Here is a 25,360-nt window from a genome sequence, read left to right as displayed (position 1 = left end):
CACCTGCGTAGGCTACAGCGTAGGGTCTGCATAGAGCTTAAGCACAAATATAAATCCTGCTTTAGTTTCACCCTCAGGTCTAATTAAACACTATTTAGCTGAATTATGGGAAATGTAGGATCAAGTGCTAGACCTCAAACTAGGGACAAAGACTCAGTACATCTCAGTTAAGTCTTGTCCGTCATGCCCCTTTTCTAAACTCATAAATCCTAAATAGGTATTTTTGCCTTCATTGATTGCAGCTCGTACAGAGTGCAGAGCTTGGTCATGCACCAATTCCTTTGCTCACTAGTGTGCAACGTCAGCAACCACTGATTTGTACATATTGCTGTGCTGTCGACTGAGTTACCAGTGCACACTTTGGACAAATCTGCAGCGAGCAACTGAAAGCTCAGCGTAAAACCAGGCCAATGGGAGGTCACAGCAGAGACAGTGAGAATTAGCTGTTGGTCACTGCATGGGTTTCACTAAGTTATTGCACAACATTTAAGGCTTATTGTGTTCCTTGTTTTTGTCCTGCAGCCCACACAGTTTGTGTATTTCAGGCCCTTTGTGCTCTTGTTATCCCTGTAACCTACATTTAATCCAGCAGGACCGGAGTGGACGTGTTAACCTGGTTGGACCCTCACTCACTATGACTCAGTTATCTGTTTTTCTGCTCAAACCAGACAGCCGCTGGGTCCTGCCGAGCTTTTAATGTCTCGCAAAGAGAGAATAAATGAAGAGTGGGCATTAAAAGATGAGTCATTGGAGCAGAGTGAAGCTGTCTTTGTATCGTCTCTTGTTGTCAGTTTATATGCAGTAGTAGAAAGTGTCAAAGCATTGAATGTGAGTGAGGAGTAGGCAGAGTACACTCATGGTGCGTTACCTTGCATTGAACAACCAGAGCTGTGAGGAGGGTCGAGCTGTCCGTGCCCTCGCTCTTCTCAGCTGTCTGTCTGGCTCCGGCTTCGCTGCTGTCGTCCTCTTCGTCCGATCGTAAGCTCCTCTCGCTCTCCTCCAGAGACTCCCTCTCCTCTGTGGAGTCGTCTGCAGTGCTCTCGCTCCTCTCCTCGGTGTCAGCGGGTCCGTCCTTGGTGTCAGCCAGCGGGGAGCGAACCCTGGCGTTGGGGTCCCGGGCCTCCCCTCGCAGCCGCGTGATGTTTCCTTCCAGCAGACGGCGCTGGACGATGCTGTGAGGTTGCTGGAGGGAGAGACACAAGAGAAATAGGTGTCAGATGGCAGGTTTCCTTAGCTGCTAGTAGAAATGGAAGATGAGTCCAATTTTACACCAGAAGAAAATGTCAGATGACATTGTACATTTCTGCAAACCACAAATATGTAACATTTGTGCATTTGTGTACTTTGTGATCTGGAGGTGGAGGGGACGGTGGATGTTGTGACACCTAGACGAGATGGACTGTAGACCACTGTTCAAGATCAACAAACAACAACATTTTTTTTGTTTTGTTTTTCATTAAGGAAGTCATCGCTGCATTTCCAGCAGCTTTTTAGCCACCAAATGTGTGTGTTTTCTTGCGACCGGTCACTGTGTTTCTACCAGGGATAGTGCCACAAAAAGTGGTTGTTTTTTACTGAGACATCACTGCATTTGCTGCCAGGATAGTGCCACAAAAGCAGTTGTTTTTTTACCAACACATTGCTTCATTTTCTGCTGGTATTGTGACACGAAAGCCAGATATTTTAAGCTCCAACATGATCTTTTCCTAACCATAACCAAGTGTTTTTTGTGCCAAAATCTAACCACATGTTAACCACAGCATTGTTGAAATGTAAAGAAACGTAAAGTATCCGCTACATAATGTACAAATGTAATGTAACTGTGGTTTGCAGAAATGTACAATGCCATCATTTATTATGACAAAGGGTCAATAAATAGGATATGTCAAATAAAGGGATAAGTGAAGGCTGGTACTGATGGTTGTAGAACTTCACTGAGGATGCTTGTGCAATTGTTTCAGTCATTTTTCAGGCAAAACTGCACAAAGTTGATGATTACAGGTTCTCAAATATGAGACTTTGCTGGTTATCTTGACCTTAAAATACTTTAAATTTGGGTACTGGACTGATGGTCAAACAACAGACATTTGAAGACTTCTGATGAGAAGATACTGTTTTCTGATATTTTTTAAACATCACATAATCAGCAGATTACCTCATAATGCAAACAATCAATAGTTGCAGCCCTGCACATGACTATACAAATCTTGAATTTAAGGTTTTCTCCTGAATTCTTAGAGAGTGACACATCTCTGAAACACTGAGACCATGGGACAATAAAAGTCACACAGAATCCAGGCTGATTATGCAGAGCTGAACAATATAAACTGGCAGCTGATAATTCAGTGCATGTCAGAGAATAGACAACGTCATAATTATCTCAACAGAGTACGTCACAGATAGCTTGTGAAGCAAGGTACATTTAATCTGAATACGAGATATACGTACAAGATATGTAGGTCATTGTGTTGAAGGATCATGTCAGCGTAATGTCCAGATCATCTGCACATTGAGAGAACGTGACATTTTGCCCCCACAGCAGTAATGATGAAGCTTATTTATGCACATTTATGCAGGTTCAGATGAAGTGAATTAAAATCAGTCCCATACAGACAAATGCTAGAATTAATCTGATCTAATCTGCATCATACGCTGTATTGTACAAGGTCAACAACACTGACCACTGTTGCTTTATTATTTCAAAGGAAAATTGGCTTCATTGCACAAAATCAGCAATTAGATATATTTGTATATATGTCAAATACAACTCAATGTTAAAGGGACTTATCATGCTTATTTTTAGGGTTATACTTTGGGGTTTCTACTAGAATTTGTTTACATGCTTTAATGTTTAAAGATCACTTTATTTTCCTCATACTGTCTGTGCTGGAACACTTGTCTTCACCCTCGGTCTGAAACGCTTCATTTTAGCGCCTGTCTCTTTAAACTCCCTCCCAAAAAAAAGGTTAGTCTGCTCTGATTGGACAACATCTCCAGGTCTCCCGCATCCCTGCATCATTACAGCTGGGGAATGACTGTAAAAGATAATAGTGACACTTTCTACTGTGAAATATCACCAGTAAAAGCTTCTTAACACAACCAGAGATATAAAGAGTAGGAATCTGATCTGAAATTTGGGAGAAATTAATAACACCAGCAACACTGATTACATGTTTCCCTGATGTTAGCATGTAGCTACTTGTAGCAGTGAAATTGCAGCCAAGGAATGACTCTTAACTAAGAAGAACAGCACATCATGTCTTGAATAATCACCAATAAAAGCTACTAAACCAAAATCTTTACAACCAGACATGTTCCAGCAGGAATCTTGTCTGAAATTGGGGAGAAACTACCAACAACAGCTACCAAGATGACAGGTTTCCCTGATGTTAGCATGTAGCTACATGTATCAGTGTATGTATTGTAAACACTTGCAGTGATGGAACAGCAACAGCAAGCAGATGACCATTTAAAGACGTCATCTTGTAGCCAAAGAAGATAAAGAAAACATTAGAAACAGTATTCAGAGCAGTCTGAAGCCTAACCTTTTTGCTCACAGGGGTTGCTCTAACATATGTTCACCTCAGTACTTGAAACGTTGCCCATGTTTAATATGAACATTCGACACTGTACCATTATATATACTACAGAAAACATGGAAAAGCAGAGGTGACATTTCAGGTCTGGAATTAACTGCACCATTTCTCACCAGTACCAAGTACACAGCAAGCAAGATTTCTGTCTGACCACCTTTACTAATGTCTCAGTGCTGCCAGTTTCAAATGACTGCAGGTGCACTTAATGAAGTTAGTAATTTAGGTCCCTGGCAAAATCGGCCTGTTTCCTTCTCAGACAAGAAATGAGCAGAGGAGAAAATGTGCAGCTGCTGTGTGAGGTGCTCTATGAGGTGCAGTTTAAGATTTCTGCTCCTATTTCCAAAGTCGTCTCTCCATAAATTAGATAGATAGATAGATAGATAGATAGATAGACAGATAGATAGGTTATGTGTGATGAATTACTAGAAACAGATATTATTACAAAGAATGATTTGCACCCTCAAATTTACAAATCTTGCAAATGATTTTATAATTTTCAGCCCACAAATACCACATATGCATGTTATGCAGAATGCTGATTTACAATCCTTATTAAGACCTTGACAATCAGCTGTCCGGCAATGTTGGGGCATCGGTGAGCCGCTGTTGCCCTATTCTTTGCAGTGTGTCCTGCAACCTTGGACTTTGTCTGCCTTTGTCGGACCGAATTGGCTTTTTTGGGTTGATTCAGCTGATTCAGCATGTTGAATCTGCGTCGGAGCCAGCAGAGCCTGTCGATAAATAAAATCCCACCTATTGGCGGTTTAGCTCCGTGCATGTAAGAAGAAATGGAAGTGAGGAAAGTAAACAAAAGGCTTAAGTCAAGGCGGAGTGAGGCCAAAACAAACTTGTTACATAAGTTCAGATTACTTTTCTTTAGCCACTTAGATCTTTAGGGGAAACGTTTCCAGATGGTTTGTGTTATTGATCACTGGTGCAAGAAAAATATGCTCTGTTCTTTCAGTATTGCATTGTGTTGTTTATGTGCTAACCGGCTAACTAGCATCTTGAATCGGTCCTGTCGGTCTTCCAGTTTCCTTTTTTGTATGACCAATACAGAGTACTGCCGTCTACTGGTGTAGAGTTCTTTCTTCTCAAACAGGTGGCGTTGTTGGCTGTAATTTTTACAGTGTGCTCATGTGCAACTTTCTGGCCCAGACACAACAACGTGAGGCTACGGAACAGTCAGCTTACGTTACCGCTAGTTCTTTGAAGTCGGCCCAGACACACCAAGATGTTAGTGAGTGTCTCCAAACCTCCCTATACCCAAAAATATTGGTAACATTTTAGATTACAGCCTGCCACATGGAGTGTAACTCAACCCACTTCGCAGTGTATTTTTTGGTGTACCATTACAGTACATAATAACCACATATAAATGAAGGTAAAGAGGAACAAGATACAGTTAAGTTAATCTTTAAACCAAACAGGTGTTCTAATATCATGTTTCACGGAGAGCCGCAGACACAGTTTATAAATGATGTTTGCTGGTGAGCTGAGTGAGACTGTGAAGCTGTGGTTGAGAGGTGCTGGGTTATGTATAGCTCTTGCCTGTGGTTTCAGCATTAGGTCTGCTTGTCTCCAAAAATTCTCCGGAGATGAGTCACACAGAAACGAATTTTTAAGCCAAAAGCCATCACACTGTAGCAAACAGAGACCATTGTGACCACTGTGGATACTGAGGTGGGGTACAGATTTAAGCAGGCATAGCATTGGCTGTGGCATTTCAAATCCTCCTCCGACCCCCTCACCATACACACACACACACACACACACACACACACACACACACAAGGTGACACACACTGAGATTTAAATTGCTAACTTTATCGTCAGTGCAAAAAAGCTTTCCAAACTACCTGAGATGAAGGTCACATTATCATGTCATGAAAGCCAGTTCAAGGGATGCTTTTAGGTCATCACTGTCAGCAGACATTACAGGATGTCTGGTACAGCTGCCATGTTACGTGCTAATACTTTCCGGGTTTCACCTGGAGTCTTTTAATAGACCAAAGCAGTTGCACAATCTATTAGAGTGTCGATGCACACAGCACTTAAAGAAGACAATGGGTTGTATTTAAATAATCTATAGCTTGGTCTAAGTGCATGGTGCAAGAACACTGAGGGCATGTCCAACTCCACTTCTGCTAGTTAAGCGGCGTATAATCTGGGCGCAAAGTAAGGCATAAAAGCGCACAGTGTCTCTCTTAATGTGAAGTCAGACAGCAGCTCTGCTCTGCTCTTTGCTACGTTCACAATTCAGAGAATGTCATTAATATTTTCCTCATTAATGATGTATTATATTACCCACCCACAACCCATCTGTGCGTCTTTGGGTGTGTAACAAACAGTGTGTGCGCACGTTGAGAACCTGCCTGTGTAGGTGCAGCTTACTATCATAATGCACACTTTAATAGCAGGAGAGTACTGTCTGCACAATTGTGACTTTAGACTAGGTTTCTGTTGGTTAATGACGGAGTTGCTTTCTGCTGCTTAGACAGTGGCAATACACCAATAATGTACCTACACACCGATTGCCACACAGTGCACGTCATAGACTGCACAAGAAATGGACATAGCTACCATGGCTTCACCCTTTGATTTGTGGACTGCCATCCTGATTCCTTGAGTTCAGCATTTACACCATCGCCATCTTTATTTTTTGTATAGAGAAGTGACCATATCTGATGATGGGATGGAGCTGTGGAGGAGCGAGGGGGAGACCTGACTCATAAAAGACTAGCAATGCCTCGCAGACAGCCCGTCACTCAAGCAGCCCTGCCGTAAATATGCGTAACTTTGAACCTTAATAAAATATAAACAGATAAGTTATCATGAATGTTGAAATAAGCTATAGAGACCAAAACCAATTTTGTACCAGACTGTAAACATGTTTATTTACACTGTGAACATGGGGGTCTATGGGCATTTACTCTTCTCTGGAGCCAGCCTCAAGTGGCCATTTGAGGAACTGCGGTTTTTGGCACTTCTGCATGGCTTCATTTTTTTAGCCTTTGACGTTGCTGCTTGGTGCAAGTACATTTGCTGTTTACACAATTTGGGCCCAAGGCTGTGGGCTACACCATGTGTTGTTTTGCCTTGGGTGTAAAAGTGAGTTCTTTACAGTTACAGAAATACTATTTGAAACTATATTTACTACAACAGAGGCATGTCAGTGTGTAAGCAATCTGGAAATCCATCGGTTAAAAAAAAAAAAAAAAAAGTTTCTTCCTTTACCTCTGGAGGCACAACCCAGAGTTTTTCAACTAACGGAAGTGCAGGGGCCTCGGCGATCGCTCACCCCCCTCACTTTCGGTGGTGCCCCCAGGAAATCGCCGTGTTGTTTACGAATACTTCGGGTAGAAAACCAGCAGAGTTTAGCTATATATCACATTTTTCACGTCACTATATCACCGTGTAGACTAATCTGATGTTTGTTAAATCTATAAATACAATGATTGAACAAACGTTACTATTTCTGTGTGTCTGTTTTGTAATTAATAACATGGTTATCATAGATTAGCTGGGCTAACTGTTAGCTGTTAACATTAGCTATTAGTGGTGTCTGTAATAACCACAGACTGTATAAAAATAAGGTAATAACTCAATAAACGGTCCGTGAATAAAATATTTTTTCCAGCGGATATCTTAGTTACAACATGATTGAGCTAGCAAAGCAGTTTTGTGTTGCTATGTGTGGTATTTATTCAGTTATGGGAAATCACGATGTCTAGAAAGCATCAGTGGCTGCAGCTGACAGGGACAGTTAGCAAAGCTAACATCAGGACGTCATCTGTTAAAAGCCTCCCGTTGACATGAAACTACTCCAGTTAGCTCAATCATGTTGTAACTCAGACATCCGCTGGAAAAAAGATTTTTTTTCACGTTGACGAGATGGCGTTTTGGGTGGAGGTGGGTGGGTTGCTATGGATGCGGAGCTTGCTGTTTCTGTAGGTACACATTTTCTGGGGACACCTGCACGTCTTGGCCACGCCCCCTCCATTGTGATTGGCTAAAGCGCAGCATTGTTCAAACTCAAAGCGCCGCCCTCCCCCCCCGTAGTCGTCTTTCACACAGGGCTGCCGACAGATTCTACAATGTAAATTGCAGAATCTGTCTTGAGAGATTAGTGTGTAAGGTACAACCATGGATGGATTACTAATAAGTCAACCTTTAAAATGACCACAAACAGAAAGAGAGGAACTGCAAAAGCTCACAAAATAACTACAAAAACAGGCAAAAAGAGACACAAAACATCTACAAACAGATGCAATCAACCAAAATACATAAACATAAGACGTAAAATTACCTCAAAGACACACAAAATGGCTTCACAGAAATGTAAAATGACTACAAAAAGACACAAAACCATCAAAAATGCATAAAGAGACAAAATCACCACAAAGTCTGTGTCTTGTTCCTCTGTAGGAGAGGTGCTGGGGCCTTTTGCATATCTGTGCCCAAGAGCCTTTGTCTCTGACCTGCCCAGTATGGTACAACCAGTATGGTACTCTATATATTTTATAAAAGTGTGTTTCTTTTGATTAATGATATTCCACAGTTTCAAAAACAACATGTGGCCGGTGACTGGCTGTTCTTTCTGGATCATATAAACATTAAATTGTATTTAAGCTGCCTGTTCCTCCGTAATCACATTTCTGTTGCTCACCACTGCAGAGGCTGGGTACAGACTTTCAGACACCACACTCTGAAAAGAGAAGGTCGCCCAACACCAGCAGAGTCACTGCATGAGTACAACACAAAGGCTTTTCTTTCCCTTTCAAGGTGTTTCTTTTAACACTGAAATCACCAGGATCTTTGAGGCAAGTTCAGCTGAAGGAACAAAAGATAAGAACTGTATTTATCCCAAGGGAAACTGTTGTGCAGCAGGGTGCAAATACAAGAAATAATGCTTCAGAATTCAGGGTAATCCTACTTGAGTAGTTTAAGAAAAAAAGTCTTGTCTTGCACTAGCCGTAAAGACAACATTATAACTAAAAAGGGCATCTGGATACCAGCTGCTGAAATGTATTGTTCTCATTTCTGTCTCCAAGCAGGTGAAACAACCTTTGGCCTTGTTATATCAGAGTCTGTTGCAGATGATATGGTCCAGTGAAGCAACAAAGCATCTGCAGAAGTGTCAGTTAAGAATATATCAGTGCATCTGGTCCTGAACAAGACAGGAAGTTGAGAGAGAGCAGTCTGTGTGATCTGAAGGCTGCTTTGTAAACTTGAAACCACCTTTTGAGGTGGATATTTCTAAAATGCCTAAATCGTCTTTTCTTAGGATGAGCACTGTTACAACTCAACAGGGGAGTAAATATGGACTGTGAAGGCTGTGTGGTTGCACCGAAGCTGGGTGGAGAATAGGCCCTTGTGAGTAGTTCAAGTTGCCATGTTAGAAATACAGCTGTGTTAAAAGAACTTGTGTTAAGTAAAAAATAGTGCCATTTGGTCCAGTTCAGTTGAACTCAAGGTCGTTTGCCCTCTAAGTGTGGTTTGTTTGGGCAGGTGTGAACACAGTAATCACACTCAGGTGTGCACCAAAACAACCGGACCGAGACCTTCTTGAAGAGGTGGTCTCAGTCCAGTTACAAACAAACTCTGGTGCGGTTCGTTTGTGGTGAGAAGGTGTTCCGACCTGGATCTGAACCAACTGCAGTCACATGACACATTGTTTGGGTTAAACATGTTACAGTCCTGGAGGATTATTAACATGCACCTCCTCCTGTACTGCCTTAATATGCACATTCAGCACATCCAATGCGCCTCGTTTTCAAACTGTATGGTTTCCTCAGGGTGCTTCAGCTTCCTCCCACAGACCAAAGACATGCAGGTTAATTGATGACTCCAAATTGTCCGTAGGTGTGAATGTGAGTGTGAATGGTTGTCTTTCTCTATAGGCCCGTTTCCACCGCAGGAACTTCAGGGTAATTTTACGGGGCCAGGGCCGTTGGTGCGTGTCTCCACCGCAGGAACCACCCCCGAAGGACAGAGTTCCGGAACGTTTACAGGGGCTAAACAAGTCTCTGCCTCGGAGTAGGTACTCAGAACGGCCCCGAGAAACTCCTGGCTGGGGCTTGGGGATTACTTGGTGCTGATTGGATATACTCAAGGCGGGATGTGACATTTTGTAAATAACAACATGGTTATCGTAGATTAGCTAGGCTAACCATTAGCTGTTAGCAGTGTCTGTAATAACTCAATAAACGGTCCATGAAAAAAATATTTTTTCCAGTGGATATCTTAGTTACAACATGATTGAGCTAGCAAAGCAGTTTTGTGTTGCTATGTGTGGTATTTATTCAGTTTTGGGAAATCACGATGTCTAGAAAGCATCAGCTGACAGGGACAGCTAACAGCAGCAGCAAAGCTAACATCAGGACGTCATCTGTTAAAAGCCTCCCGTTGTCGGATATGACATGAAACTACTCCAGTTAGCTCAATAATGTTGTAACTAAGACATCCGCTGGAAAAAATATTTTTTTCACGGGCCATGACCGGAGTTATTACACCGCTACACACCTACGTCGCCCTAGTCAAAATGGTCGCGCAACGATTACATCACATCCAGTGCCTGGTAACTTTACAGGAACCTTCCTCCTACTCCGCTCTCTCAGTGGAGACACGGCGGTTGAGAGGGCCGAGTGAGAGGACGTTCCTGTAGTAGTTCCTGCCCCCCAAATAGTACCAGGAACTTCTTCAGTGGAAACGGGCCTTATGTGTCAGCCCAGTGATAGTCTGGTGACCTGTCCAGGGTGTGCCCCGCCTCTCGCCCAATGTCAGCTGGGATAGGCTCCAGCCTGCGACCCCCAACAGGATAAGTGGTAATGGAATATGAATGGATGAACACTTTATATGTTAGATTCTTATTATCACCTGCATGTTTTTCTTTCATACATTTAGTAGTAGCATTGTTGCAGAGAGCCTCAGAACAAGACTTTCATTGCCAACTGCTCTACTGTCATGTTTGACTTGGTATAGATTCAGCACAATAGCATAATTTAGCAATTATCTCAGTGCACAGCTGAAATCCTTGTTTAGTTTCAGAGGTATCCTGATGTGTTGGCAGAGGACATTTGAACTGTTTGTCAGTGAAGAGATCGCCAGCTGCCTGAATAACTGCCGCACCAGCCAACACCGGCATCCGTAGAGCCATAAAGTCACAGTTTAAGAATATTTGGTCGTGGGCCAATCTCACAAATGACATCCCCATCTGCCTACCTGTATTGCTCTATCAAAAAGCCTTGGATTTCTACAACCTGCCTCCATCTCTCTTGCGCGGTTGCTACGCTTAAACAGAAACTGGTTCACTTCACAGTGTTCCAATTGCAGAGAACAGCCCTTTAAACGTTGTCGATACTACTGTTTATGTAAGTGCTGGCAACGATTGTGTGAGAGTGGAGAGCTCTCACTGGGTCATTCTGGGCATTCGACCCTCATCTGCTGTGCAGACATTACAGGCCATCTCGTGGAAGACTCCTCATTTCTTAGAGCGTGATCATATGGTGGCTGAACTGAGATGTGTTTACGGGCTCTGTGAGTGAGCCTGGATGTGTGATTTGTTTTTGGATGACACACTTTGGATGATGGCGTCCCGTGCTATCACAAAGACAATGGCTGATTACGAATGCCGAGGGTCTTTTGTCTGTGAGGGAACTCCATCCAGCTGCTGTGATTGTTTGGCTCTGACCCTAAAGCTTACAGAGATAGAAAAGATTCTCTTCCCTGTTTTTTTTCTCCACATTACTGGTCATTATTCGATGTCCCGCTCTGATTAACATGCGCATAGCAATACTAGATTCTGCTGTTCAAGTACTCCTGAGTAGAATTTGAATGAAGGACGATTTCATGGGCCAGCGAGCAGCAAGGAGACGGAGAAATATGGAAAAATAAGAAAAGGCTTCAGGCCCCAAGAGGCCAGAGGCTATATAACTGTTGCATGGCTGTAATAATGTCATCTCAAGCCTAGACATCTCCAAGGTTTCTGTGGATCTGCAGCTCAATCTGGCACCTCTACAGAACATGGAGGAGACATATTTTCAGCCTGATGTGTCAAAGAGCGCTGATACGCTTTGATAGCATCAAACGCTGTAAAAAATGAGATGTACTGTATGTGTCTGTAGTAGATTCCTCACTGTTCCTAAGCCTCTCTGTGTGTCAGCCCTCTATCTTCCTGTGCAAGCTGCAATACAACAACACTTCCAACTAGTAATCACCACCAGTGTCAATTAAGCCCATTCGTTCCTCTCCGAGCTCCAGCTGCGGCTGAGCACTTAAACAGGCGCTGATGATGGCCTCTGCTCCTCCTCACGTCTCCTCCTCACAGCTCTCCTCTCCTCTTCACATCTCTCTTGCCCTCATTACGTTTCCTCCTCCTGATATCTCTGCTCCTCTTTAAATCTCTCCTTCCTCTTCACATTTCTCCTCACACCTTCACGTCTCTTCTCCTCCTGACATCTCTTCTCCTCTTCACTTCTCCTCTCCTCATCACCTCTCTCCTCTCCTTCTCACACCTCTCCTCCTCTTCACATCTCTCCTCTCCTCTTCACATCTTTCCTCTCCTCTTTACATCTCTCCTCTCCTCCTCACATCCCTCCTCTCCTCTTCACATCTCTCTCCTCTTCTCTTCACCTATCTCCTCTCCCTTGTGCATCTCTCCTCTCCTCTTCACATCTCTCCTCTCCTCTTCACATCTCTCCTCTCTACACCTCTCCTCTTTATATCTCTCCTCTCCTCTTCACGTCTCTCCTCTTCTCTCTACACCTCTCCTCTCCTCTTCTCTTTATATCTCTCCTCTTCTCTCTACATCTCTCCTTTTCACATTTCTCCTCTTCACATCCCTCCTCTCCTCTTCACATCTCTCCTCCCCTCTTTACATCTCTCTCCTCTTCTCTTCACATCCCTCCTCTCCTCTTCACATCTCTCCTCCCCTCTTTACATCTCTCTCCTCTTCTCTTCACATCTCTCCTCTCCTCTTTATATCTCTCCTCTCCTCTTCACATCCCTCCTCTCCTCTTCACATCCATCCTCTCCTCTTCACATCTCTCCTCTACAGTTTTATTTAGTTCAAATGGCTTTATTGGCATGAAAAAGAAATGTTATTGCCAAAGCAGTTCACAAAATAGTAATATTTCAGTCAGGAACACTTTAGTCAAAGGAAACTTTATTTCCATTGGCAGTATTGTATTTGGCGGTATGACTCTGTTCTGGGGCCTCTCTGCCTTTCTGGGCCCTTCCCTTCCATGCGGCTACGTGGAAAGCCTGAGGCAGAGAGAGCACACCTCCCTGCCCTTCCACGTGCAAACAAGGAAAGCCTGAGGCAGAGACAACACACCATGCTGCCCTTCCATGCGCCTACATGGAAAACCTAAGGCAGGGAGAGCAGCAGCAAAGACCCCTTGGAACAGAACAAAGCAGCATCAATGACAAACAGAAATGACACTGATAAGTCAGACACAGCATGAAAAGGAGGAGCTGGGGTGGAGGTGAGTTGCAAAGCAGCTTGCACAGGAAGCAGCAACAGTAGGCAGGCCAGAGCAGTTTAAATAGGGCGCCATGAATGAGATTCACCAATTGGTTGCATTGAAAGGAATTGTGTGATCTATCAGCTGTATACAATATATATACAATACAATAAAGTGCACTGCTTCTTTTTTTTATACAATTGACTAGATATTAGTTGTTAGTCCCTCAGGCTGTGGCAGGCAGATACATATCTAGCTGCCAAAGGAGCTGTTGTCCCTTCACCCAGGAGAACTGCCAGTTTCTGTTGTGGGGTTAATGTGAAGAGATTTGGGATTATCTTGGCTACTTCTTCAAAATGTAAATCTCTGACTGAGTTGTCACTGAAAGGAGGAGGAAGTGCATTTCTGTTTCTGCAGCCAGGTGATGGTCAATCAGCCTGTATTTGGTCAGGATCAGTCTCTGTTTCCAAGTGCTGATATTCAGACGATTTATATTCTCTGTTTAGGATCAAATAACAGTTTAGTCTGCTTTGTGCTTTTCTTTATTTACCTCCTCTCATTTCTTCTATTCACCTCTTTTCCTTCTCTGTTTCTCCTCTCCCTTTCTCATTTCCTTCCATTATCCTATATTTGCTTTCCTTTCTACTCCTGTCCTCTGCATATTTCTCATCTCATCTCGTCTCTTCCTTTCCGTCCATTACCTTTCATATTCTCTTTTCTCGTCTCCCGGTCTTCTTCCTTGTTTTTATCAAGTGTCATTATTTTCCTTTCCTCTTCTCTCCTCCCACTGTGTCCCATTTTCTTCCCTTTCCTTTTTCTTCACATTTCTTTTTACACTTCCTTCCCTCACCTTTCTTTTTACTTCCTCTTCCTCTCCCCACATCATCTCTCACCTCCTCTTCTGTCCCCACCTTTTATCATTCATTGCAGTCATTGAAAGTCTTTATTCACTTAACAAACAGTGAGACTAACAGGAAGTAATCCTCTCCTCTCTGCAGGAGCTCTTCACGTTGAGCATCTCGACATCCAAATGAATCAAATTCAATCAGGAGCCCCACTTTAAACTGGACTGAATTTTGTATATCATGTTCTTGACATCGGCCCCCTCTCTGTCCTCTCACTTCTGCATATTAGTTGACCTCGTTTCCACCTGGGCCCTCACTGGCTACATTGCACATTTATTAACAGTGATAACAGTAATTATCCTCTTTTGCAAATGAGAAAAAAACAGCTTGTTTAAGTGGGATACCAACCGGTTTATATGCTAGCGCATGAGTCAGCAAAAGCGTGGAAAATATTATTTTAATGAAATTGCTTATCAAGTCTGGTGGCATGCTGCAATGTTTTTATTCAACAGGCGAGGGATAAGAAGCAGGGGAAAAATGTCAAGCTCTAACAGTTTGGAGGAGAAGAAGGAGGAGGAGGAGGGCGAGTTTGATTTTTCCTCCTCTGTGCTCCCATGAGACTGCAGGGAAGCAGAGATTGAATCTGATCACAATGAACAACAGTGTAATTTCATTTCAATGGCTGGCGTCTGTTTTTTTGCCTAGCCCCAACTGCTCTGGGGTCAGCTCAAGAGCAAATCATGATAGCAACATCAAGCTGCTAGCGGGCGGTATTCGGGGTTGCAACATGTGCCTCGGTTCAAGGGTGAAATTGGCAATCTCGCACTTTACAGGGTGCATTGTTCTTTGTCAGCTTAGTGATAAAGTGCGGGGCTTTCTGAACTATGGGGGGGTGGGTGAGTTGAAGGAGACATGAAGCACAGATACTTTGCGGGTATAATGGATGTACAAGGAAGGCAATTATGGTACTTTGAAACCCATTGGTGCCTGATTGCTGTAATTTACATCATAACTCTGTAAAATCTGAACACACGCACATGATACACAAAGTTTTAGGTTCAGTGTGACTGACATTGTCTGGGGATAACCCTATCCCCAGACAATGTCACACCATGAGCACCAAGCATCAAACCTCAGGGCTGAAAAATGAACCAAATCCAAAGGGCCAAAAACTGCAGTTCCTCAAAAGGCCACTTGAGGCTGACTCCAGAAGTGAGTCTATCCCCACAGACAACCACGTTAAAATGCTCAGCTCTACAGCAGAAATAAATGATATATTTATGTTGTCTTCCCCTCGATAACATTTTATTAAAGCTTAAAGTTACGCATAATTAAGGGCGGGCCACTCTGAGTGACAGGCCAATAGTGCCCTTGGCTTCTCAGTCAGATCCACCCCTTGCTTCTCCACAGCTCAACCATTTTGTCCAAATAGCCACTTCTGGCTCCAAAAAACCAAGATGGCGTTGACCAAAATGCTGAACTTGAGGCATCAAAATATGAGTCCAAAAACCAATGGGTGACATCATGGTAGCTACACTCATTATCTTACTATATAATGTCTGTGTGTGTGTCTGTGTGTCTGTTCCACGTTTTTCTCCTCACTGACTTGGTCAATCCATGTGAAATTTGGCACAGTGGTAGAGGGTCATGGGAGGATGTGAATGAAGCAATATTACATCAACTGGCCAAAGGGGGGCGCTATAGCAACCAACTGAAATTGCAAACTTTGAATGGGCATATCTCATGCCCCGTATGTCGTAGAGACATTAAACTTTGCACAGAGATGCCTCTCCTCATGAGGAACAAATTTGCTCCAAGAACCCATAACTTCCGGTTATATAGATTTTCCGCCATTTTGAATTTTTTTTGAAAAACACTTAAAATCGATCTCTTCCTAGGAAGTTTGAGCGATCTGCATGAAACTGGGTGAACATAATCTAGGGACCAATATCTAAAGTTCCCTCTTGGCAAAAGTTGGAAAACTTACTAAAACTGAGCTTCTATAAGGCAATGAATATTGCGGAGGGCGTGGCTCATCACATAAAGGTGTATAACATCTCAAGGGTTTCACCCATCACCACGCAACTTTGTAGGCATATGACCACACAAAATCTGAGGGGACCCCTCCATTATTGACCCCATCAAACAAAATGGGGGCGCTAGAGAGCTAATTTCTTATCTAGGCCTAACCGCCATATGGATTTTTACTAAACTTGGTAGATATGTAGAACAGGACACCTCAAGGTGACTGGAGAAATTTAACTCTAATTGGCAACTGGGTGGCGCTGTAACAACAAAATGCTTCAAAATGGCTAAAATGCGACCGATCACTGTGGCTCCCCCTGTGGACCAATGTTTTGGGGTTTTTTTTCTAATTTTTGGTATGACTAAGTCATGGTATGGTATGCTGTACATAATCACGGAAACTGTCAGTGTGTCATTCTGTCTGTCCCACGTTTTTCTACTCACTGACGTGGTCAATCTATGTAAAACTGCACATAGGCATTGACGACTGGCATAGGTAGAAGGTGGCAAAGCTACCAATGGGTATGGACTAGTTTTATGGCAGCAACACATTGTCACTCCCAACTCATCAAATACTAACGACTGGTCAGTGGCCCTTGGTGTCAAACTATGATGCTCTATTTACTTCTCTAGCGTCTGTTTTGCACACTCAGTGACAGCGTGTCAATTTATGCTTGTTAACACACATTGTGGCTTTTCAAAAATAAATTTCAGTTTTCACAGGAGATGTACAGTTTCCGCTTGTTAAATAAATAAAGTCTCTTTTTTCAAGGTAAACTTAGAATCTGGGTGAGAAATGTCATTTTTAGGTGTACTTTCTCAGGTTTAGGCAACACAAGCATGTGATAAGGTTTAGAAAAAACGTCATGGTTTGGCATAAAATAAGTACAACTGTAACTAATGTCATGGAATGTGACACATACTTCACTCAAAATATGTCACTAACATAGTGTGCTACACATACTAGCCCACTACATTGTTATGAAAATAACTCAATTGACTTTTGCTTTCACACAAGTAAACGTCCATAAATCCGCTTAGAAAAGAACTCCAGAACTGGCCCAAGAATCATCAAATTTTTAAGTTTTCTTCAGTATCAGATTAATCCAGTGACAGTTTTCTGTACATCAGTGGGTGCTTTGCATACCCAAACTCTTAATAGCTAATTCTGCATACCTTTATTGATGCCACATTGCCAACATATTGACATATAAAGGCTAAATACTTGGCTCAAGTTGTAGGCCATAGCACTGAATCCATGTCAACATTCTACTTGTGCAAAAAAAAAAATCAATGAAGTAAAGAAATAAAAGTTAGCTTGTTCAAATGTTGCAAGGCTTGGTGAATTGGTTTTCATTCATGCAATGGCATGATCCCAGATTCTCTGAGGGACTTGAAGGTCTTATACCCACTCTTTCTGTTTACATTCCCCAAATCATCATGGTGACTGTAGTTCCAAAACTTAGAGGCTTTTAAAGTAAGACAAAAATATTAGGAGGAACCAAACCCCATAACGTTTTCCAGTCGATGTGTTTTGACATTATATAAAGCTCTCTTATACAGTGCACTTACTGCAAGTTAAATCGTACAGAAACTCTTTCATCATCTTTCTTCCCATGTGACAGATCTCAAGGTTTCTCCCCTCATTCTACTGACTGCTTGTCAGCCAGCTGAGAATATGTGAATTGGCATCAGTCATATGGCCTCCTCATGGATTTCTCATCATGAATTCTAATGAAGCCAGCAGGCAGCGGTGTCCCATAAAGAGTTCATTTATTATAAATGCTGCAACCTGCTGCTTACGCTCCGATTGACAGGGAATTGTTTCATTGCTGAAGCACCTGAGGTGAAACTGGCATCACTGAGGTGTAATCTGTTTGTTAAGTTCTAACGGTGTGCAGAGTGATTTTGGACAATATTATTCTGAGCATTTAACGCTCCTGACTGTAAGATGTGTCACAGATATTGTAACAACCATCATTTAGCAGAGACTTAATGGCATCAGTTTATTACTGAGGCCATCAGTCTTTCATCTCCCTCCTGAAACATCTTCTTCTTTTGTGCATGAAGCTCAGGATTAGTCAGTACTTTTGTCAATGCCAACAGATTCAACGAAAAGACCAAACCAACAATGTTTTGATCCTACTAGTGTTTTTTTCCTAGTATGATGAAGGTATGACCCGCCCCACTCTGCCTTATTCTGCCTCTGATTGTCTTACCATAACCTAAACTAGTCTCACTCCTCATGCCTCAGCCTAACCAGTCCGACCAACAAAGGCAACGAATGAATCAGAGGGAGAGTAGGGCGGGTCATGCCTTCGCCAGCCTCGGAAAACAAAATCTGTGAGCCAAACTGTTGCATCGGGTGACATGTTCCTTCATTATCATGAACACACTGTTGTTTACTTTGACTCAATTCCACATACATCGTCTTGCTGAAATACTGATTAGGTCATTTATCCTCATGCGATGATTAGTACAAAAATACACATACAACAGTTTGTGTAATATCTAATGAATTAGCACCCCATGAATGGTATCGCCGTATTATGTACTTAACGTAAAGTTACATAGGTTAGATTTAGGCAGCTACAGTTACGTTGGCTAGGTTTAGGAAAGTAATGATATGTATGTTAGGATTAGGAAAAGAAACATGGTTAGACATTGTCACTTTGCATACTTAATGTAAAGTTACATAGGTTAGTTATGTACTTAACTTAATGTAAAGTGATGTAGGTTAGGTTTAGGCAAGTTAAGTTATGTACATTAGGTGTAGGAAAGTAAAGCTACATAGGCTAGGTTTAGAAAAAGAAACATGGTTGGACATTGTTACTTTATGTACATAACAAAGTTATGTAGGTTAGATTTAGGTAAGTAAAATTATGTACGTTAGGTTTAGGAAAGAAAAGTTAGGCTAGGTTTAGATAAAGAAACATGGTTGGACATTGTTACTTTACTTACTTAATGTAAAGTGATGTAGGTTAGGTTTAGGCAAGTTAAGTTACGTACATTAGGTGTAGGAAAGTAAAGCTACATAGGCTAGGTTTAGAAAAAGAAACATGGTTGGACGTTGTTACTTTACGTACATAACAAAGTTACGTAGGTTAGATTTAGGCATGTAAAGTTACATAGTGTTGATTTAGGAAAGTAAAGTTATGTAGATTAGGTTTAGAAAAAGGAACATGGTTGGGCTTTGTTACTTTACGTACTTAATGGAAAGTTACGTGGGTTAGATTTAGGCAAGTAAAGTTACATATGTTAGGTTTAGGAAAATAAAGTTACTTGTTTAGTTTTAGAAAAAGGAGCATGGATGGACATTGTCATTTTATGTACTTAATGTAAAGTTATACAGATTAGGTTAAAAAAAAAATTGTAAAGTTGTGTAAGTTAGGTTTAGAAAAAAAAACATGGTGACAACGTACAGTACAGGCCAAAAGTTTGGACACACCTTCTCATTCAATGCGTTTTCTTTATTTTCATGACTATTTACATTGTAGATTCTCACTGAAGGCATCAAAACTATGAATGAACACATGTGGAGTTATGTACTTAACAAAAAAAGGTGAAATAACTGAAAACATGTTTTATATTCTAGTTTCTTCAAAATAGCCACCCTTTGCTCTGATTACTGCTTTGCACACTCTTGGCATTCTCTCCATGAGCTTCAAGAGGTAGTCACCTGAAATGGTTTCCACTTCACAGGTGTGCCTTATCAGGGTTAATTAGTGGAATTTCTTGCTTTATCAATGGGGTTGGGACCATCAGTTGTGTTGTGCAGAAGTCAGGTTAATACACAGCCGACAGCCCTACTGGACAACTGTTAAAATTCATATTATGGCAAGAACCAATCAGCTAACTAAAGAAAAACCAGTGGCCATCATTACTTTAAGAAATGAAGGTCAGTCAGTCCGGAAAATTGCAAAAACTTTAAATGTGTCCCCAAGTGGAGTCGCAAAAACCATCAAGCGCTACAACGAAACTGGCACACATGAGGACCGACCCAGGAAAGGAAGACCAAGAGTCACCTCTGCTTCTGAGGATAAGTTCATCCGAGTCACCAGCCTCAGAAATGGCAAGTTAACAGCAGCTCAGATCAGAGACCAGATGAATGCCACACAGAGTTCTATCAGCAGACCCATCTCTAGAACAACTGTTAAGAGGAGACTGCGCCAATCAGGCCTTCATGGTCAAATAGCTGCTAGGAAACCACTGCTAAGGAGAGGCAACAAGCAGAAGAGATTTGTTTGGGCCAAGAAACACAAGGAATGGACATTAGACCAGTGGAAATCTGTGCTTTGGTCTGATGAGTCCAAATTTGAGATCTTTGGTTCCAACCGCCGTGTCTTTGTGAGACGCAGAAAAGGTGAACAGATGGATTCCACATGCCTGGTTCCCACTGTGAAGCATGGAGGAGGAGGTGTGATGGTGTGGGGGTGTTTTGCTGGTGACACTGTTGGGGATTTATTCAAAATTGAAGGCACACTGAACCAGCATCCTACCACAGCATCCTGCAGCGACATGCCATCCCATCTGGTTTGCGTTTAGTTGGACGATCATTTATTTTTCAACAGGACAATGACCCCAAACACACCTCCAGGCTGTGTAAGGGCTATTTGACCAAGAAGGAGAGTGATGGAGTGCTGCGGCAGATGACCTGGCCTCCACAGTCACCGGACCTGAACCCAATCGAGATGGTTTGGGGTGAGCTGGACTGCAGAGTGAAGGCAAAGGGGCCAACAAGTGCTAAACACCTCTGGGAACTCCTTCAAGACTGTTGGAAAACCATTTCAGGTGACTACCTCTTGAAGCTCATCGAGAGAATGCCAAGAGTGTGCAAAGCAGTAATCAGAGCAAAGGGTGGCTATTTTGAAGAAACATGTTTTCAGTTATTTCACCTTTTTTTGTTAAGTACATAACTCCACATGTGTTCATTCATAGTTTTGATGCCTTCAGTGAGAATCTACAATGTAAATAGTCATGAAAATAAAGAAAACGCATTGAATGAGAAGGTGTGTCCAAACTTTTGGCCAACTCATTGGTCATGTGATTGCAGCCTTCCCGATTATATGGGTTGTATACAAATCATGGTTTATTACTTTTAGCAGGTAGACATACAAACAGTGCATGAGATCAGCCTACACTAGAGCACCGAATGTGGATGAATCCACTGCTGAAAATAGTCCCCAGCAAATATTTCCTCCAACAGGGTCCTTTAGATATCATCTTAGCTTCCACTTGCCAAACATACTTGCTTGAGAATTAATGAAAAGAATTCTGGTTTTGACCTAAGTTAACATGACATTAATTTGCAGACATTATTCCAAATACCAAATCGTAACCAGGATACTAAGTGCACCTGAGAACAGCAAAGTGGGTAAAATTCAGTCTTAAACTGTCCATCTGTCTGTGACACCGTGTCCCTTTGTGTCTATTCATACGTGGTCTGCTGCTGATGTTGCTGATATGAGTCCTGTGGTGACCCCTGAACACGAACCTGTCCAAACCAGTCCTCTGCCAGTGGGATAGAAAGACGTGACGCCAGCACTCTTCCTCCTCCGCCTCCTCCTCCTCCTGCTCTCTATCTCTTCCTCTAAGTTTCTTTCTCTCTGCATTCATCCCTCTCTGAGTCAGATTACAGGCTAATTGCCATGTGGACTAATTATCTGACTGCAACAGGCTGCTCACTCTCTCATCCAGCGAGTCACGTGAGCTTTCTAATGCCCTCTTTCTCATTCTGACGGAGGTCCCCTGTGGCTGACTTCCTGTCGCACCGACCAGCTTCACATCTGCTGCCTGCCCCTCCACTTCCTCTGCACTCCTGTTTTACATCTCTGTCCTTTCCCTGTGCTTTCTTACATCGCTTCCTGTCCCTTCACTAAATCCTGCATCAAATATCATTTTCATGCAAAGCTCCAGTAAATAAAAAGTAATTACTCGGTGTGATAAACAGGTGTGGTCACAATAGTGCTGCTGTTTTTTGTTATTGATTTGATCCCATTACAGAGGGTGTTTGTTGTTATGATGAATGATAAGTTCATTAATTGATTAGATGAGAACTATTTTTAATCAGTAATGGTTCATTCATTGTTCTACCTATAATAATCCTATTTTTCATTTTCCACTGTATTATCTGATGTTTTTTTTTTATGAAATAACATTGGTGCTGAAAACATGTGGCATACATACAACATACTTAATTGATTAGTCCAGCAAGAAGCTTCCTTTTGAGTTTTTTCAAGTTTTTTTTAGGGATGCACCGAAATGAAAATCTGTGGCCGAAGCCGAATAAAATTAAACGCTTGGCCAAATACCGAGTACCAAATACCGAATACCGAATACTGTTGTTTATTTTTTCATTAGTTTTTGCAGATGAACCCCCTCCAGATTAGTGTTGTCACGGTACCAAAATTGGATCCCACTGTACGATACCAATGAAAATATCATGGTTCTGAGTAGTATCACAATACAACAACAAAAATGAAGCAGATGTGCCTTTTGTCATTTATGAAAAGATAAATCACTGGGGTGTAGGTAGCGTAGTGGATAGTGCCGGCGTCCCATGTACAGAGGCAATGCCTCACTGCAGCGGTCGCAGGTTCCACTCCGGCTTACAACCCTTTGCTGCATGTCAACCCCCACTCTCTCTCTCTCACCCCATTTCAATCTGTCCTGTCCATTAAAGGCAAAAAGCCCAAAAAAACAATCTTAAAAGATAAATCACTTTTCTATAATACATCAATGATATTTCAATGGAATAAATTACTTAGTGACTTATTCATACTTCAAAAACAGCATCAATCAGTGATTAACATAGGGGGGATCAAAATAAAATAAATAAATAAAATAAAAATCAACCAGCCACCCTCCTCCCCTGACAAGTCCCTTCATAAGTAAAGAACAGTCCCTTCATAAGTAAAGAACAGTCCCCAAAGTGCGGTGAGGTTTGTGGACCATTACCTGACACAAAGGGAGAAATGTGAACGGCTCATTTCACCTCTGACACGTCACATACCTGTGTGCCACCACAGCTCGGCTGTCCAGGTACTTCTGGGCAGTCATGACGCCAAGAAGAGGACATTATTGGAGCCGGACTTCTCCATCACCGGTAAATACCGGCCATATTTGACAGGAATACCCTTTTTTTTAGTCGCAAATGCGAGTGCGGTGACGGACGGAGTAAAACGTCAGCAGCGTGGCGATATTTTACTCCGTCCGTCACCGCACGCTGTTTGATTGCGTTATCAAAAAAACACGCCGCTATTATTCGGCCTTGCTTTTCACTTATTTCACCGAATACCGAATGTGTGTTTTTTTGCGATATTCAGCCGAATATATTCGGTTACCGAATATTCAGTGCATCCCTAGTTTTTTTCCTTCAAAAATTAAAATATGTCTGAAAATACACATTAATATTAGTCTAAATATCAGCAACAAATTTAAATCAGCCTTTCCATAAAAAGAAAAAGAGCCATTTGATTCACAGCACACGACACTGATGATAAGCTAACTGTTACCCATGAATCTCTCTGCAATCATGTGAGCTAGCTAACCTAAGCTAAATCACTGTGCCTTATAAATGTAGGTGTAACATTAAAACATCATGTGTAAATATATGAATCGGTCAAAAATTATTATTTTGATAGCTCAGCATTGTATGTACCATAGAAATGAGACTTTAGACCACCCTCTACATTATTGTATGCCTAATTTAATATGCAACTCAATTTATACTATATATGCAGCTGGGGGTCCCTGCTCTGTTTCATTTTAGCTAAGGGAGCCTTGGCCTTAAAAACGTTGAAGACCCCCAATTTAAAGGGCACCCTGGTATCACTCCCAATTCTTCAAATACTAACACTTGGAGCATCAGATACAGATGCGCCAAGGTAACCTTTAGCAGCAGTATGAGACACTTTTTTTTTGACACTAGTTTTGAGTAACTGCAAAAGAAGCAAAAGAATCTGCATAGGTGGATGTGTCAAACAAACAGTGGACTTTCATCGAGAAGACCACTGTTGGTAAGCCGTGTGAGACCAAAAGTCAACAGTTATTTTCATGACAACATAGTATAGTCAATAAAATAGTGACGTGACAATACATTACGTTAAAAAAAACAGCCAAACTATGATTTTTTTTTTTCTAAAACTAACCACACACTTTTGTTGCCTAAACCTCAGAAAGTAAACCTTTAAAGTTGTTTTTTCATATAGAGACTGTATGCATTTAACAAACAGACACCACATTCCCTGTGAAAGCAAGTTTATTTTGAAAGGACAGTATGCACGTCATACTGTAAGCTTAACTTTTGACATGCCATCCCTGAGTGCCAAAGTGATGCTGGAGGGGTATCTACAGTAGAGCATCATAGTCAGACACTCTAGGCCCCCAGGCATGCCACTCAGCCTTGTTTTCAAGTTTTCCCATTGGCCACTCACTGCAGTGGAAAAAAATCCCCTGCTGCCCAAAAAGCAATTTCCCTATAGACCACCATTATAAAGTCTGTAAAACTGGTGACAGGACACCTCAAACTGCAAACAAGGTCACTCATGACTCTTTCTTATTATGAATTTTTGTTTTGTGGAGGTTTTATATTTGTAAAACTTTCCTCAAGCCAAGAAAAGCGATTTAAAAATCTGTGATGTCATCACAATGTAAAGTCTATGGGCTGAGTCGGACCTCGCAGGCGGGGCAGCAGGCGAAACACTACTGTACATATTCAGTGGGCTGCGTACTGCAGATGTAAACCCAGATGCTAGAAACTTTCTTGGCGTATGCAGCAGGCAACCAGCTCTATTGGAATGGGCAGGCGCCATCCTGGGGTCCATATATCTAGATCTAATAATATACCCATGGTAGGTTCACTGACCAAGCATTTTCAATGGGCTCATTATAACAGGAAGTTAAATATATGTCAAGATGGTGGTAAATAAAGAAAATACCATTCTCTTCATTAACAGGAATAGTTTGACATTTTGGAAATGTGCTTCTTTACTTTCTTGCTGAGGTGTAGATGAGAAGATCAATACCACCCAAAGATAAAAGAAATCCAGACTGCCTAGACTAACTCAGAAGGAAAGAAAATAGGCGTATTTTCCAAAATGTGGATCTATTCCTTGAAAAAAAGACACACTGTAGCCATTTGGAGAATCTAGAGTTAACTAAATGTAAATTTTTTGAACAATAACTTTATAAATGATCCCAATGACTGGGGTTAAAAGTGGCTAATTAACTCGTCGATCAATAGAAGCAAACATTTTGACGATCAAGCAAAGTCATTTATCAAGCTTCTAACTGTGATGTTTCACATACATGTTTCAGGGAATTCTGGACTTTGCTTTCAATTCCAACAACTCAAACCACCAAGGTTACATTTGGAGCCACTGTGGAGGCCGAGGTGTTGTGAGTCACGTCTTCATCCTCTGTCTCA

The 25,360-nt window shown here is 41.9% G+C and overlaps 1 protein-coding gene across 1 annotated transcript in view; it reads right to left on the bottom strand.

The window, feature by feature from the left end:
• nrip2 (nuclear receptor interacting protein 2) overlaps positions 1–25,360 on the bottom strand; it is a 76,291-nt gene that overhangs the window by 33,582 nt on the left and 17,349 nt on the right. Inside the window, exon 2 of the mRNA XM_033614537.2 lies at positions 869–1,183. Within this exon, the coding sequence (XP_033470428.1) occupies positions 869–1,183 (315 nt within the window). The remainder of the gene's footprint in view (positions 1–868; positions 1,184–25,360) is intronic.

This window comes from Epinephelus lanceolatus, chromosome 23 (genome assembly GCF_041903045.1).
Source record: "Epinephelus lanceolatus isolate andai-2023 chromosome 23, ASM4190304v1, whole genome shotgun sequence".
In the NCBI taxonomy this organism is placed as follows: Eukaryota; Metazoa; Chordata; class Actinopteri; order Perciformes; family Serranidae; genus Epinephelus; species Epinephelus lanceolatus.
Note: the sequence above shows the minus strand (reverse complement) of the source record. Positions and strands in the feature narration are given on the sequence as shown.